This window comes from Anas platyrhynchos, chromosome 1 (genome assembly GCF_047663525.1).
Source record: "Anas platyrhynchos isolate ZD024472 breed Pekin duck chromosome 1, IASCAAS_PekinDuck_T2T, whole genome shotgun sequence".
Lineage (NCBI taxonomy): Eukaryota > Metazoa > Chordata > Aves > Anseriformes > Anatidae > Anas > Anas platyrhynchos.
Window position 1 is genome coordinate 184617742 of NC_092587.1, and position 12259 is coordinate 184630000.

Below are 12259 nucleotides of genomic sequence, written 5' to 3' on the forward strand. Positions count from 1 at the left end.
TGAATCATTTGACAAAGGACCAGATTTGGCAGGGTGTCTCTTAATTGATTTCCAGCATGTGTCACCGCGCTGTTCCCCTCACCTTGGTGGAGAGCCATGGTGTGCTTTGCAAAATAAGCGAGAAGAAATGCATAAAAACATAAGATCAGCTGTACTGAGTCAAACCAGAAATGCTTGCAGGCAGGATCCTGCCTCTGACAGCAGATGAGAGCAGATAGATCCCTGTGAACGGGTGCAAGCACAGGGTAAACACAGCAATACTCCCCAGGCCTCCTATAATCTCCAGCTGTATTTAAAAGCAGCATTTAACCTGCTCAGAGTGACTCCACTAATTTCATCTCCAGCACCGTAACTATCCAGCCACGGGCAGAGGCTGCACTCTGCGCCTCCCCCTCCTGCAATTTGTCTTGCAACAGCTCTGGCCTCTGTCAGACGCTTTCCGCAGGCTGCTGCAGCCCGCAGAAATGGGCAGACCTGTGCCATTTGAGGGAGAAACCATCACAGAATCACACACAGAATTTCTAGGTTGGAAGAGACCTCAAGATCATCGAGTCCAACCTCTGACCTAACGCTAAGTCCCCACTAAACCATATCCCTAAGCTCTACATCTAAACGTCTTTTAAAGACTTCCAGGGATTGTCTGTGTCTATGTAAAGGTGGGGGTGAGACAACCCCGTCCCCAGAGCTGGAGGGGGTTCAGGAAAGCCCAGGGAGCTGAGAGCCGTCTCCTCCCGGTGTCTGCAAGCTACCAAATGCTCTCTGTGACACTGCTGCCTCTCTGTGTGCGGTGTTACCACATCTCAGCCATCACTCCTTACTCATCACTTGCATGGTGGCTGCACGTGGAAGTCCCAACCAGACCCCTCACGGCCTCCTTTGGGTTACCCCATGTACACCGGTGCCTACAGTGGGCCCACAACCATGTGGGTGACCATCTCCGCCCTGTGCCCAGCACCTGATAAATACCAGGAATGTGGCTGGGGTGGGTTTGTGCTGTTTCCAGTTAGGACAGGGCACACACGGCTGGCTGGCAGCTTGTGAGACCACACATGGCTTGGGGAAACCAGGAGCCGCCTCATGGGGCCTGGGAGGTCAGCAGCGGCCTGGCCCCATGAAAGGAGCCCACCATGAGGCAAAGCATGATGTGGGGCCCCCAAAACCACAGGGGACAGGGCAGTCTCCTGGAAACAGCTTTTAGAAATGCCAGAGCTGGGCACCCCAGGTTGCCCTGGTGAGGTTTGTGCTCGGGGTCAGCAGCAACCAAGTGGGGCCTGGTTCAGGGATGTCCCACAGGGGCTTTGGTGGCACCTTGTGAGAAGAGGAGGTGAAGAGGATGTGGTGGACATGTGTGAAACAATCCTACACGAGGTGTTTCTCTGCTAAAAAGGCATCCCTGTTTATCTGCCTTCCTGCTTTTCAGCTCTCCCTTTCAATAAAGCACTGTTTCACAGGCAGTCTGACGTGTATGGGGACAGGAAAAGCTCAGCTGTGTTTGCCAGAGAACTCGAGTTTCATTAGCAACCTCTGCAAGCTCGAACCGTGACATTGCTGCTGCCAGCCAGGTCCCATCATAAGGGCTACATCCTGCTACTTCAGTTAAAAAAGAAAATAATAAAAAAAATCAATCTTAAGTCCCTGCTGTGGAAAAGAAAGTCCTGTTCTGCAATACAGCAAGCAGTCCAGGAGCCATTAAACCAACAGTGGGTGGGACAAGCAGTGACTCACGGGGTTTTTGGTGCCCATAACATGCCCGGACAGTTTCCTGCTGCTATTTTCCATTTGTTAGCTGTATGCCTTGTGTGGGGTTGGTGCTGCTGGAGATCTGGCCCAGCAGCAGGGAAAGGCTAGCAGAAACCAGGCACAATCGTATTTTCTGTGTGAATCCCATGGACTAGGTGAGGTGGGAGAAGTAGGGTTTTGGCTTGGCCACTCTCTGTGTGAGTCAGGGAAAGGAAACTTCTCCCACACAGAGTGCCTCGAGACTAAAACATCAGGACAGCATTTACACTGGACAGAGGAGAAACCCCACACGTATTTCTGTGGGGTTCCTATCTGCCCGGGCATCTTGGTTGTGCGACTGCAGCTGTGACAGATCAGAGAGCTTAGCTGGGTTGAAGATAACTTAGTAAAGGAAAAAAAATGTTGTCTTCAGTCAGGTCAGCTCCTGCACTGGCTCACCAGGCAGATCTACCAAGGGACCTGTCCGTACCCATCAGACAGGTGGGAGGGGAGATCAAGTGTGGGAGAGGGATGGAAAAGTGGGGCTGGCACCAAAGGGGATGGTTAGGAAATGTGATGAGAGCTGGACAGGGGCATGGGAGGTTTGGGGAATGAGGTTGGAGTGGGGCTGAGTGTTGGGGTCATGCCACAAAAATTGTTTTCGGCACCAGTGTCTGCTGAAGGCATGTGGAGTGAGACGTGCTTCAAGACACCTCAGTATCGCTGAGCATAGCTCAAGACTAAGCTCTAACCTAAACTTTGATGAATGATGGGGTATTTTGTTTTATGGAAGGAAGTAAATCCGTCCACCATGAGGACTTGGGGCCTCCTTGGAGGTGACACAAGGACATAGCAGCTGGTGGAACCACAGCACCACAGCTGCTGGTGAAGACAAGCACCACCCTCCTGTCTGTGGAGGGCTGCTGTTGCCTTTGGAAAAGAATTTCCTGTGCTGTGGCACAGGAGGAGCATGAAGCAAGTGGCCAGGAGACACCATGCTGCCCTGCTTCACCCCAGAGCTGGAGCGTGTCCCCCCTTCAAGGACTAAGATGGTGCCAAAAACGCAGAATAACATTGTTTGGTGATGGGGGCTGGGGTGGCGTGCTCTTGAGAAAACACAAGGACAACAAATCAACCACAGCTCGTACAAGTGGTGGCCAGCAGCACCACCGCAGGCATCAGTCCTTCTTTTAAGCCTTATGAAGCATCCTCTGGCCTTAGGAGGGGTCCCAGTGTGCAGACAAACACTGTGGTGGACTTGGTGTTGCTACAACCCAGATTTCAACCCCCACTGCGATACCACCAGTCCTTTATTTATTTATGTATTCATGTATTTGTTTATTTATTTAGGTGAAAAAAGTCCATGCTTGCTCCCTGTGCATCACATTGTAGCTGGCCCATTGGTGTCCAGTCCCCTGCCCCTGGGGACATGTGGGATGTCCCCTGTGGGTGGCATCTGAGCAGCTCCATAAAAAGCCAGCAAGGAGCCCCAGAAGCTCATCTGCCTGATGAAATCATCTCACAGCGAGAAGATCCTTGCAGGTAGAACTGAAAAGTTATTTATTATATAAAAGGAGCTCACTGTGGAGGCTGCTTGCCCTTTGGTGTCCTGCACCTTGCTGATGAGCCTTGGGACAGGAGCTGTCACCCAAAGGGATGGTGAAGCCCATGCACGTCCCCTGGGTGCCCCAAAGGGAGGTCCCTCACCCTCCTGGGTGCCAGCATGTCCTCTAAGGGCTCTGTGGGGTTTGGCAGGATCTGCAGCTTCTCCATGTGAATGCTCACCCCATACACTCCAGCTGGAGCATGAGATCAGTTTAGAACAACCCAGGGGATGGTTTTACCACTAGTCTCATTCTGTGCTAGCCTTTCATTTATCAAGGATGGACTATTATTGCCAAGCGTTCCCTGCATGGCCTGATCCTGCTCCCGCTGTGGGCTACAAAACGCGCACCACTGCCATGGGCATGGCAAAGCCAGGCCAGTCCTAAATGCTTGGCAGCATCACACCCCGACAAGGCATTGGGTTGCTTTTTGAAAGGTGTCTGTGGGTGCTAAACCAGCTTCTCTGCCAGAAAAATGCAATCTCGGGGCTGAAGATGCTGCCCAGGGTCAGTGTTTGCTCTGTGCCAGCAGAATTTCTCTCCCAGCCCTCAGAAATGTGTTTGGAAACCCGGCGCAGACACAACACAGACTGAAAGGGTGCTTGCTGGGAAGCTGGCAAATGCTGCAGGAAACTCTTGTGGGTGGCATACAGATTTCTAATCCTACCTGCTTTTTTGGGCTCGATGCTGAGCAAGACTGCTTGCTCTGTGAGGGGTAGGATGGGGTCCTGCTTCAAGACTGGGGTTCTGATGTGGTGGAATAATAAAAAAACAGCATTCAGTAGTAAAAATGCATCAGTTCACAGCTGTAAGGTGCTGTTACATCACTGTCAGGCTGGAAATCTCCGAGGAGCAGCTCCGAAGCACCTGCGTGCCGATAGGAGCAAGTTTCCACTAGAGGGTTGTAGTGCTGTACGGAAAGGGATGCGCTGCTGTGGCAGGAATACTGCGTGCGCCCCGGCGCTTTGTCAGCAGATGGAAAGCATCCTGCCATAGCCCAGCTCCCCGCAGCCTCCGCAGTCCCTGATGTGCACAGCCTGCAAGCTGTGGGAGGAGGTCTGCTGCCCGAGCGACCCTTTTCCCTGCCTTTCCCAAAAAAACAGCATTTGTGTGACTCAGCAGCTCCTATATATGTCCATATGGATGTAGTAAGCAAACACCCTGTGCCTTTGCATATGGACACATCACGTAGAGCCAGCACAGGGCTCTGTTACCATGTCCCACACAGAAAGTCCTTGTAGGTCCACATCTATATGACCCCAATATGCACCCACATGACTTTTATGCTAATATATTTATTTTTGCAGGTGGATGTACGCTTGCATCTTCCTGGCGTGCCGGTGTGCAACGCGCTGGCGGCTGCAGCACCGAGAATGGGGTGGTTTTGCCTGCAGAAAGCCAAAACTGGAGCTGTGCAGCGCGGCAGGGAAAGCCCAAATAAGCCGGAGCGGCCTCTCCTCATAGAAAGAGCAAAAAGGCAAATGCAACCACAAGCCTTGCTGGCAGCACAGAAAACAGAGTGTGACATTCACGGAGGATTTGCATAGCGCTCCGTTCGTGCACCACCTGTTTGTGTGTCTGGGGCTCTCATCGCTTCCATTTATAGAGAGATGGAAAATAGATTTTGCCTACATTTTCATTTCTTTTGTTATCAGAAAGGCGTTGAGGAAGTAAGTAGGTGACATTCTTGCAAAATAAATGCTTACAGAAGATGGGCCTGACTTAGTTCCCTTGGAAAATAACTTAGACCTGAAATGATTTCACCTACACACAGGTGTGTGGAAGCTAGCCATTTACGGAGAACCTTGAGAGTGCTGGGGTGGCTTTTCTGACCCCAAAGAGACATTTGGTTCATCTTTTACCCTTTATAGCTGAGAGAATCAGGAAGGTGGTGGTGCTTCTCTTTCCATGCTAGGGGGAGTTGTGAGAAGGAGCTCAAGTGGGCTGCAGAGGACAAAAAGAACGCCAGGGGAGCCTCACCGGGCTGCTGACACCCACAGGGCGGACACATAGGGTTGGGAGAGCCACCTCCAATAAGCAATGGCCTCCATAACCAGGACTCAGACCTCAGGGCGAGCAGGCAGCCTGGAGAGCAAGGCCCGTGGTGCTGGTGGAGCCCCTGAGAGCATCCCCTCCTCTGAACCGAGTGACGGTGCCGGCAGCGGGAACATTGCCACAGTGCTGGCTCCAGGCCTCGAGGAGGTGCCCCTTCTCTCCGGGGGTGCTGGTGGAAGAGCTGGCCCCTTGGAAGGGTGGTGGCCACCACCGAGGGTGGGTGGCTGCTGTTGAGGTACGGAGAGAGGAGTGTGGTGCAAAGCAGGCAGGCTGCTGTCTTCAGCACGCAGCTCTGCAAGCCCTTTTCTCACGTAGCCACGACTCCGTCCCTCCCGAAGGAGTCATAAAATGCAGCTTTACCCGTCCCGCATGTGGTAATCAGACGGGCTTAAGAGCTTAAGCGCTCTTATGGCAGCAGTGCCTACAAAAGGTTGTGCCGGGCTCTTTGCCCGCCTCGCTTTGCTTCTCTCATCAGGCTGCTGCTTGGCATGGGCATGCAGGGGCACATCGTTAGTGACGGAGGTGGCAAATTGAGCTTGCTAATTAGCGAGGGAGGTGAGAAAGACACGTCCCTCAGGGCTGCTCACGGCCACCAGCAGCTCCTGCAAGAGCCCGGGGCTGTGTCGCTTGCCCGCGTCCTGCCGAGCCTCCGGGTACTTTCCACAAAGTGAAAAGATGGCAGTGAAGGGGTTTCATCCTTTTAGGCTGCTTTAATAAGCCAAGCTAAACAAACCCACCCCTCGCAATATACCTGGTGCTCATTGACTCAAGACACAGCTCTGGGAGAAGGCCCAGGCCAAGGCGTGGATGGGATCAGTGCTGGGAGCATTACACACACGTGTATTGACCAAAGAAGACCAGACAGGGGCCAGCTGGCTGTCCTCCTGCTCTCAGTCACCAACAAATGCAAGGGAAAGGGTGCCCTGTGCATTTGTGTGGGCAGCTGGGTGCAGGAGGATGCTGAAAACCTGCATGCATGTGGGAGATGTTTGTGGCTGCACAATCCTTCAGGGGTGAGGCTGAGAAGCTCCTACTCTTCATGACAGGAGCTAAGGACAGCACGGTTACAATGGAAGCATAAAATACCCCTTACAGTCATGCAGTCAGCTTTCAAGCTTCAGTTTATAGAAAAAAACCTCTGAAGAATTAACTGGAAGTTGTTACCGTTCCTTGGGCATGCTGAGCGCTCACAATAAATCTTTTTCCTGAAGGAAAAAGCAAGGTTAAATCAAACTACGAAGCCCACTGAGCATTAGATTTACAGCAATCTGAAAGGGTTATAGGTTCATTTTTAAAACATCTGAATTATAGCTGCTTCTGGGTATCGATACGTGAAGCAGGCTGCCCCCCTCCGTCCTGCAGGGAGCTAGGGAATGAGCAGCAGCGGCGAGATGGCGCTGGTTATCGTCTTGATGTGCATTTCGAAGTCACTTCCAAAGAAGTAGATGAGATAGTAGTTGAGTATCCCAGCCACGGACATGAGGAACAGGAACAAAATGATGCGTTTCCCAAACAGGTAGCCGGGAGTGCTGGGGAGACGGGAAGGGAGGGAGGGAACTGGTTATCATGGGCCACCTACCTCAAGGAGGCCTCGGCCTCCAGCTGCTGTGGCTGAGGCCGGCTGGTGCAGCCCAGGGGTTGTGACAGAGGGGGAGAATTCCTGCTCTGTCTTGCACTTCTGCCACCTGCAAGCTCTTAGAAGAGGCCATTCAGAGGGACCTGGTCCATCTTCACAGCCATCAACGGCTGTGGAACAGTTTTATTCTTCATGTGCTTAATTTGCTTGATTAGGATGAGAGGAAGATATTGTGCAAATACTAGCTGGGAGAGCTGGGGCTGCTCAGCCTGGAGAAGAGGATGCTCAGGGGGATCCCATCCATGTCCCTAAATCCCTGACGGGAGGGTGCAGAGAGTCTGGAGCCAGGCTCTGCTCAGTGACCCCCAGAGAGGCTGTGGGGTCTCCTCCTTGGGGAGCTCCAAAAGCCGCCTGGACGTGGGCCTGGGCAGCCTGCTCTGGGTGTCCCTGCTTGGGCAGGGGGAACCAGGGGCCTCCAGGGGCCCTGCCAGCCTCAGCCACCCTGTGGCTCTGTGATTCTGAGCAGGAGCTGCTGAAGCAGCCTGGGTTTTGTGAAGGGCTCTGCACAGTCTTACCTCTGCGTTCTCTCCCCCAGGTAGCCCACGAAGTACTTCTGCCTCACAAACAAGTACATCAGGCCAGCAAAAGCAGCAGGAGCTGCATAAAGCACAGAAGAACACATTACCAACACCAGCTTGGATCCCTCCGTGTGTACTGTCCACACTCCCCCTTCCCTGAGGACTTTCTGGGTGTAATTCTGCCCTCAGCCATGCAAAAGGTGCACCTGGTCCCATCAGAAACCCAGGAATGAATGGAACGGCTTTCCCCACACCTCATCCCCTGGCCATGAAGCTCCCCTGTTCCAGAAAGAACAGCCCCCTCCAGGGCAGCTCTGGTGATTTAATCAAATGAGGCAATTCCAGCTCTGAGGGTGAATAGGGTGGCATGCCCAGCAGCCAGCACCAAACCCTCCACCCTGAGCAGAGGGAAATGACCCTCTGGGAATGGTCCGAAGCACCAAAATGCCCTCTATCCCTTGCTGGAAGTCATGCCAGGGAGAAGGGGGAATAAAAACAAGTGTTACCTTGGCTGCAGAGGAGTCCGGCGCACCAAAGCACGGCGAGGAACGTAGGGTAGGCATGCCCACAGTTTTGGCTAGGAAGGAATTTGTGAGCGAGAAAAATCAGAACACGGGGAAAACAGAAAGAAAATCATTTTGGTTCACCCACGAGCGACGGTGAGGTGGATTTGGGCAGTGTGAGCTCCACGATGGCCACACGCAGGCACAGGGATGCTGCAGGCAGCTCCTCGCATGCCGGTGCCCCAGCACCATCACCACCTCGCCCACGGATTTGCTTACCTGCCACCTCCTCCTGCAGAGAATGGACACCTTTGTTCTGCCTGCTCGGGGAAACAAACCGCCCCACGAATGTGCCTGGCAGCTGGGAAATGCGTTTGCCTCCTCTAGCATGCGTAACAGACAATGTGTGCTTTGTCAGCTCGGGAAATCCTCGTGCTTAAGTCGTATTAATCAAGTTAAGGGCACTGAGAGCCGAGTGAAAACAACAAGAGGAGCGCTGCATGGCAGAAAGGAGCTCTGACAAAGTTAATGTGTCTCCTTGCATGTGCACAGGAGTTATTTCCAACTCCCTCCGTCAGCTGGGAACGCTCTTCCAGAGGGAGGCATTCTCCTCTTGCAGAGGTCACACAGCTGTGAAGGGCAGCATTTTGATGTCCCGTGCCTTTTCAAGCACCATGCCACCACTTCACGGGTAATAAAAAATACTTTATGTTCTTTTCTCCTCTGGTTTGGAATTAATTTCCCCCCCCTGCTCCCTCTGAAGGGATGTCAAAGACAAGATGCACTGAGTGCGGCAGGGAAGTGGAGAGCAGAGAGGAGCAGGGCTTTGTTAGGAGCTCCGCCACCCCCCTGCTCCTCGAGTCACCATCTCTTCCCTTTTGAGCTTTTGGGGACACCAATGTGCTTGTGGCACCCATCCAGCTTTAGGTGCTTCCTGGGGCTTCCCAAATGACAGGACACCCTACACGCCAGGGCTGCAAGTCCTGCATTCACCAGCAAACACAACCAAAAGCTGCGGGTCTGAGCGCTGCTGCAAGGCACCCGGCAATTTGCAGAGCAAAGCCGTAAGCTGAGGGCATTGGGAACCCACCTTTGGACCCCAAAAGGGTTTGGATTAAGCCCTAAGGAAGAGGGAGATGAGCTTGCTACTCACTTGGCAGTGTAGACACGGTCAAAAGCAGAGGACCCCGGCCGCTGGATCCCTTTGCCGTTGCAGTGTTTACTCTCATGCTCCACTTTGCTGGCAAAAAAAGCTGTTAAGAAAAAAAAAGAAGAAAAAAACACCACAAAGCACACAAGCTGTTTGATCTGAGATGTGATTTGGAGATAGTTCTGCAGCTGGTCCCTGTGGGCTCGGTTCTGCTGTCGTGAGCATCCCCATGTGTGCCTGGACAGCAGGAGATGCGCGGCGGTGCAGGATGTGGCTGGCACACTCACTTTACCATGGTGAAACATCACCTTCTGTGCAAGGGTTTCATGTGCTGTCACCTCAGGGGTCCCCATGCTCTCACATGTGACCAGCAGCCCTGAGCCCTGTTCAATTCCTTTACCTGCAGAGGTACAATTCAGGCATTTGTGCCCCCGGGGGAAAAACTTCCCAGGCAGAGCCACCAAACTCCATCCTCACTCTCTAAGGGAGCAGGGAGAAAAGAGATTCCCTTCCCTATCAGTGGCACCCACTTCCCAAAACAAGGCCATCCTACAGGACCTGTTCATTTCCCTGATGGGCTCATTGAAAACCTTGTCTGGGTGACAGATCTCTGCGCATCCATGTCGTGTTTCCCACTTTTAAGCAACGGTGTGGTGTCAGGATGTTAGCTGCTGCAACAACGCCGTGCCTCGAGATAACGTCTGGTGCGCTTGACAAACCTGCTTTATCTACCGCCACGAAAACGGAGACCATCCATCACGGGTCTAAACACAGCAGGCAGAGCTGTGGCAGGCTACAAGCTGCAAGCGTTGTGTTATCACGCGCCCCATCTCAGTGCACCCAAGGCACCCCGTGGTTTAGAATATTAGCCGAAGATGCGTATAAAAGAGAAGACAGCAGAAAAAAAAATGAATAAATAAATATCGCAACAATAGGAGGATGATTTGATAATCCATAGGATTTTTTCCCTGGAATCTAATGAGCTACTTCTTTTTTCCCCCTCACGGATGCTGGGGGTGTGTCTTTTGTACTGCTACTGCCTTCAGTAAAAGCTTCTGAGATATTTGCTTTCCAATATTGAGTGATTCCTTGAGTATGCACAGCCTTCCTCCGGAAAAACCCCCAGGGCTTTAAGTCAGCATTCACTAAAAGCCACCAGCACGGTGTCCTGGAGGACCTGGCCCTGGAGAGCCCAGAGCTGACCCCATCAAGCAGCACAGCCACCAAGAGCTCCTGGTGTCCCCCTCCACTCGCTGACCCAATCTTTGGTTTATTAACCTTCTTATGGGGTCTAGGAGGACCTGGTCAAAGACAAATGACATTTTTTTGTTGTCCAGTGCAGAGCTCCTGTGATGGGAAGCCACTCCCAGCCTCCAGCATCAGGGCTGCACAGGCCTGGGGGTCCTGGGTCTCCTGGGCTGTGGAAATCCAGGCATCTCTCCTGGAAGCTCTCAACATCTCTGATGTGATGTGCAGGTCCCACCCAGAGGAAGCCCTTGCAGTGGCTTTGGGCTGGCAGAACCAAACCCAAAACACCGAACAGCAGCATCGTGCTCCTGTTAGGCTGGGGAAATGGGAGACTCTGCGGTGTGAAGCAGCTCGTAACACTGTAGTTGTATTTCCTGCTCTTCTCTGGCTGCCAAGGTGAGAAGGCGGTTTCTCACAAGCCAAGGCCAGTGAGGAGAGCAGGAAGGTGTGAGGAGAGAGGAGGCCGAAGGGTTTAATTTGGCTCGTCTGCACGATGCACGGCTGCAAAAACTGGCGAGCGTACAAGGCTGCCCCTTCCTTCCACTTCACGTGGCTTCCTCTGCCCTGATGTGCTGGGCAGCGAGCACTGCTCTGCCCTCAGAGCTGCTGGATTGCAACATCGCAGTGATGCAAGAACAAAACCAAAGCTACAGGCATGACTCAGAGACCTCCGGCCACCCGAGTCATTCTGCAGGATGCGGAGACTCCTGACATGAGCAAGGTGATGGCAAAAAATGAGGGTGGGGAGCAGCACCGCAGCCTGCACCCGGATTTGGAGCAGCAGCGCTCACCAGGTCGGCTTTTCTTTCTGCTGTGCTGAACGGGAACCACAGCAAGAGTTTAGCACAACTGCAAGCCCTTGACAAGCATTTCTGCTGCCCTAATGGCGAGTGCAGCAGGAGGGCAGGAGGTGCTCCAGGCAGGCAGCAGCAGTTCCCCTGCGGCCTGTGGAGAGGCCCCTGGTGGAGCAGGCTGTCCCCCTGCAGCCCATGGGTCCCCCATGGAGCAGATCTCCACGCTGCAGCCCCCCCATGGGTGGAGGAGCCCCCGGTGGAGCAGGTGGATGTGGCCTGGAGGAGGCTGCGGCCCATGGAGAGCCCCCGCAGGAGCAGGCCCCGGGCCAGAGCTGCAGCCCGTGGAGAGGAGCCCACGCAGGAGCAGGGGGGCTGGAGACAACGTGCCATGGGCTGAGCACAGCCCGCTAGTCCGCTCCCAACAGGCACTAAATTACATTGCTCTCCCTTAGGCTGAGTCTGTTTTGCCCATGACGGGAGCTGGTGAGCAATCTCCCTGCCCTTACCCACCCCCGAGCTGTTTCATTGCATTTTCTCCCCCTGTCCCTTTGAGGAGGGGAGTGAGAGAGCGGCTGGGTGGGTGTTAAGATAAGGCAAAGCCAGCACGGAGAGGGAGAGGGCAGAGCAGCATTTAAGGTCAGGCATCCGGTCAGACAAACACATCTGGAAGCTCTTTCTATCTGTGGTGTGTGCTGTGACACCCTATTGTGCCACCCCTGACATTGCACACCGGGCATTTACCAGAAAAGAGGATTGGGTTGAATGATGCAGCATTCAGTGCCTACGTCAAAACTTCACCAGTCCTCGCTCTTTTTCCGCCCGGTGGCAGCCAGGCTCACGCTGAGCTCCCACCACTTCCCCTCCCTGCAGCACAGCCCATTTCCTAGGTCCGATTGTGAAGTTTGCCCGCGGTGAAAATCTCCTGTTTGTACCAAGAAGCCTCGGCAGAAGATTTCTAGCGTTTGCATCAGATCCCCACCGTGCTTCTGGTTCGCATTGAACTCGGACAATCTCAGTGCACCCGGGGCAAAA

At 53.5% G+C, this 12259-nt stretch overlaps 1 protein-coding gene across 1 annotated transcript in view; it reads right to left on the reverse strand.

Moving 5' to 3' along the window:
* Window positions 1-6481: 6481 nt before the first annotated feature.
* Window positions 6482-12259, reverse strand: part of ALOX5AP (arachidonate 5-lipoxygenase activating protein) — a 6589-nt gene continuing 811 nt past the window's right edge. The window contains exons 2-5 of the mRNA XM_038174752.2: window positions 9189-9288; window positions 8039-8109; window positions 7530-7611; window positions 6482-6907 (exon numbers count right to left, since the gene is read on the reverse strand). Coding sequence (XP_038030680.1) covers window positions 6745-6907; window positions 7530-7611; window positions 8039-8109; window positions 9189-9288 — 416 coding nt within the window. The 3' untranslated portion in view covers window positions 6482-6744. The remainder of the gene's footprint in view (window positions 6908-7529; window positions 7612-8038; window positions 8110-9188; window positions 9289-12259) is intronic.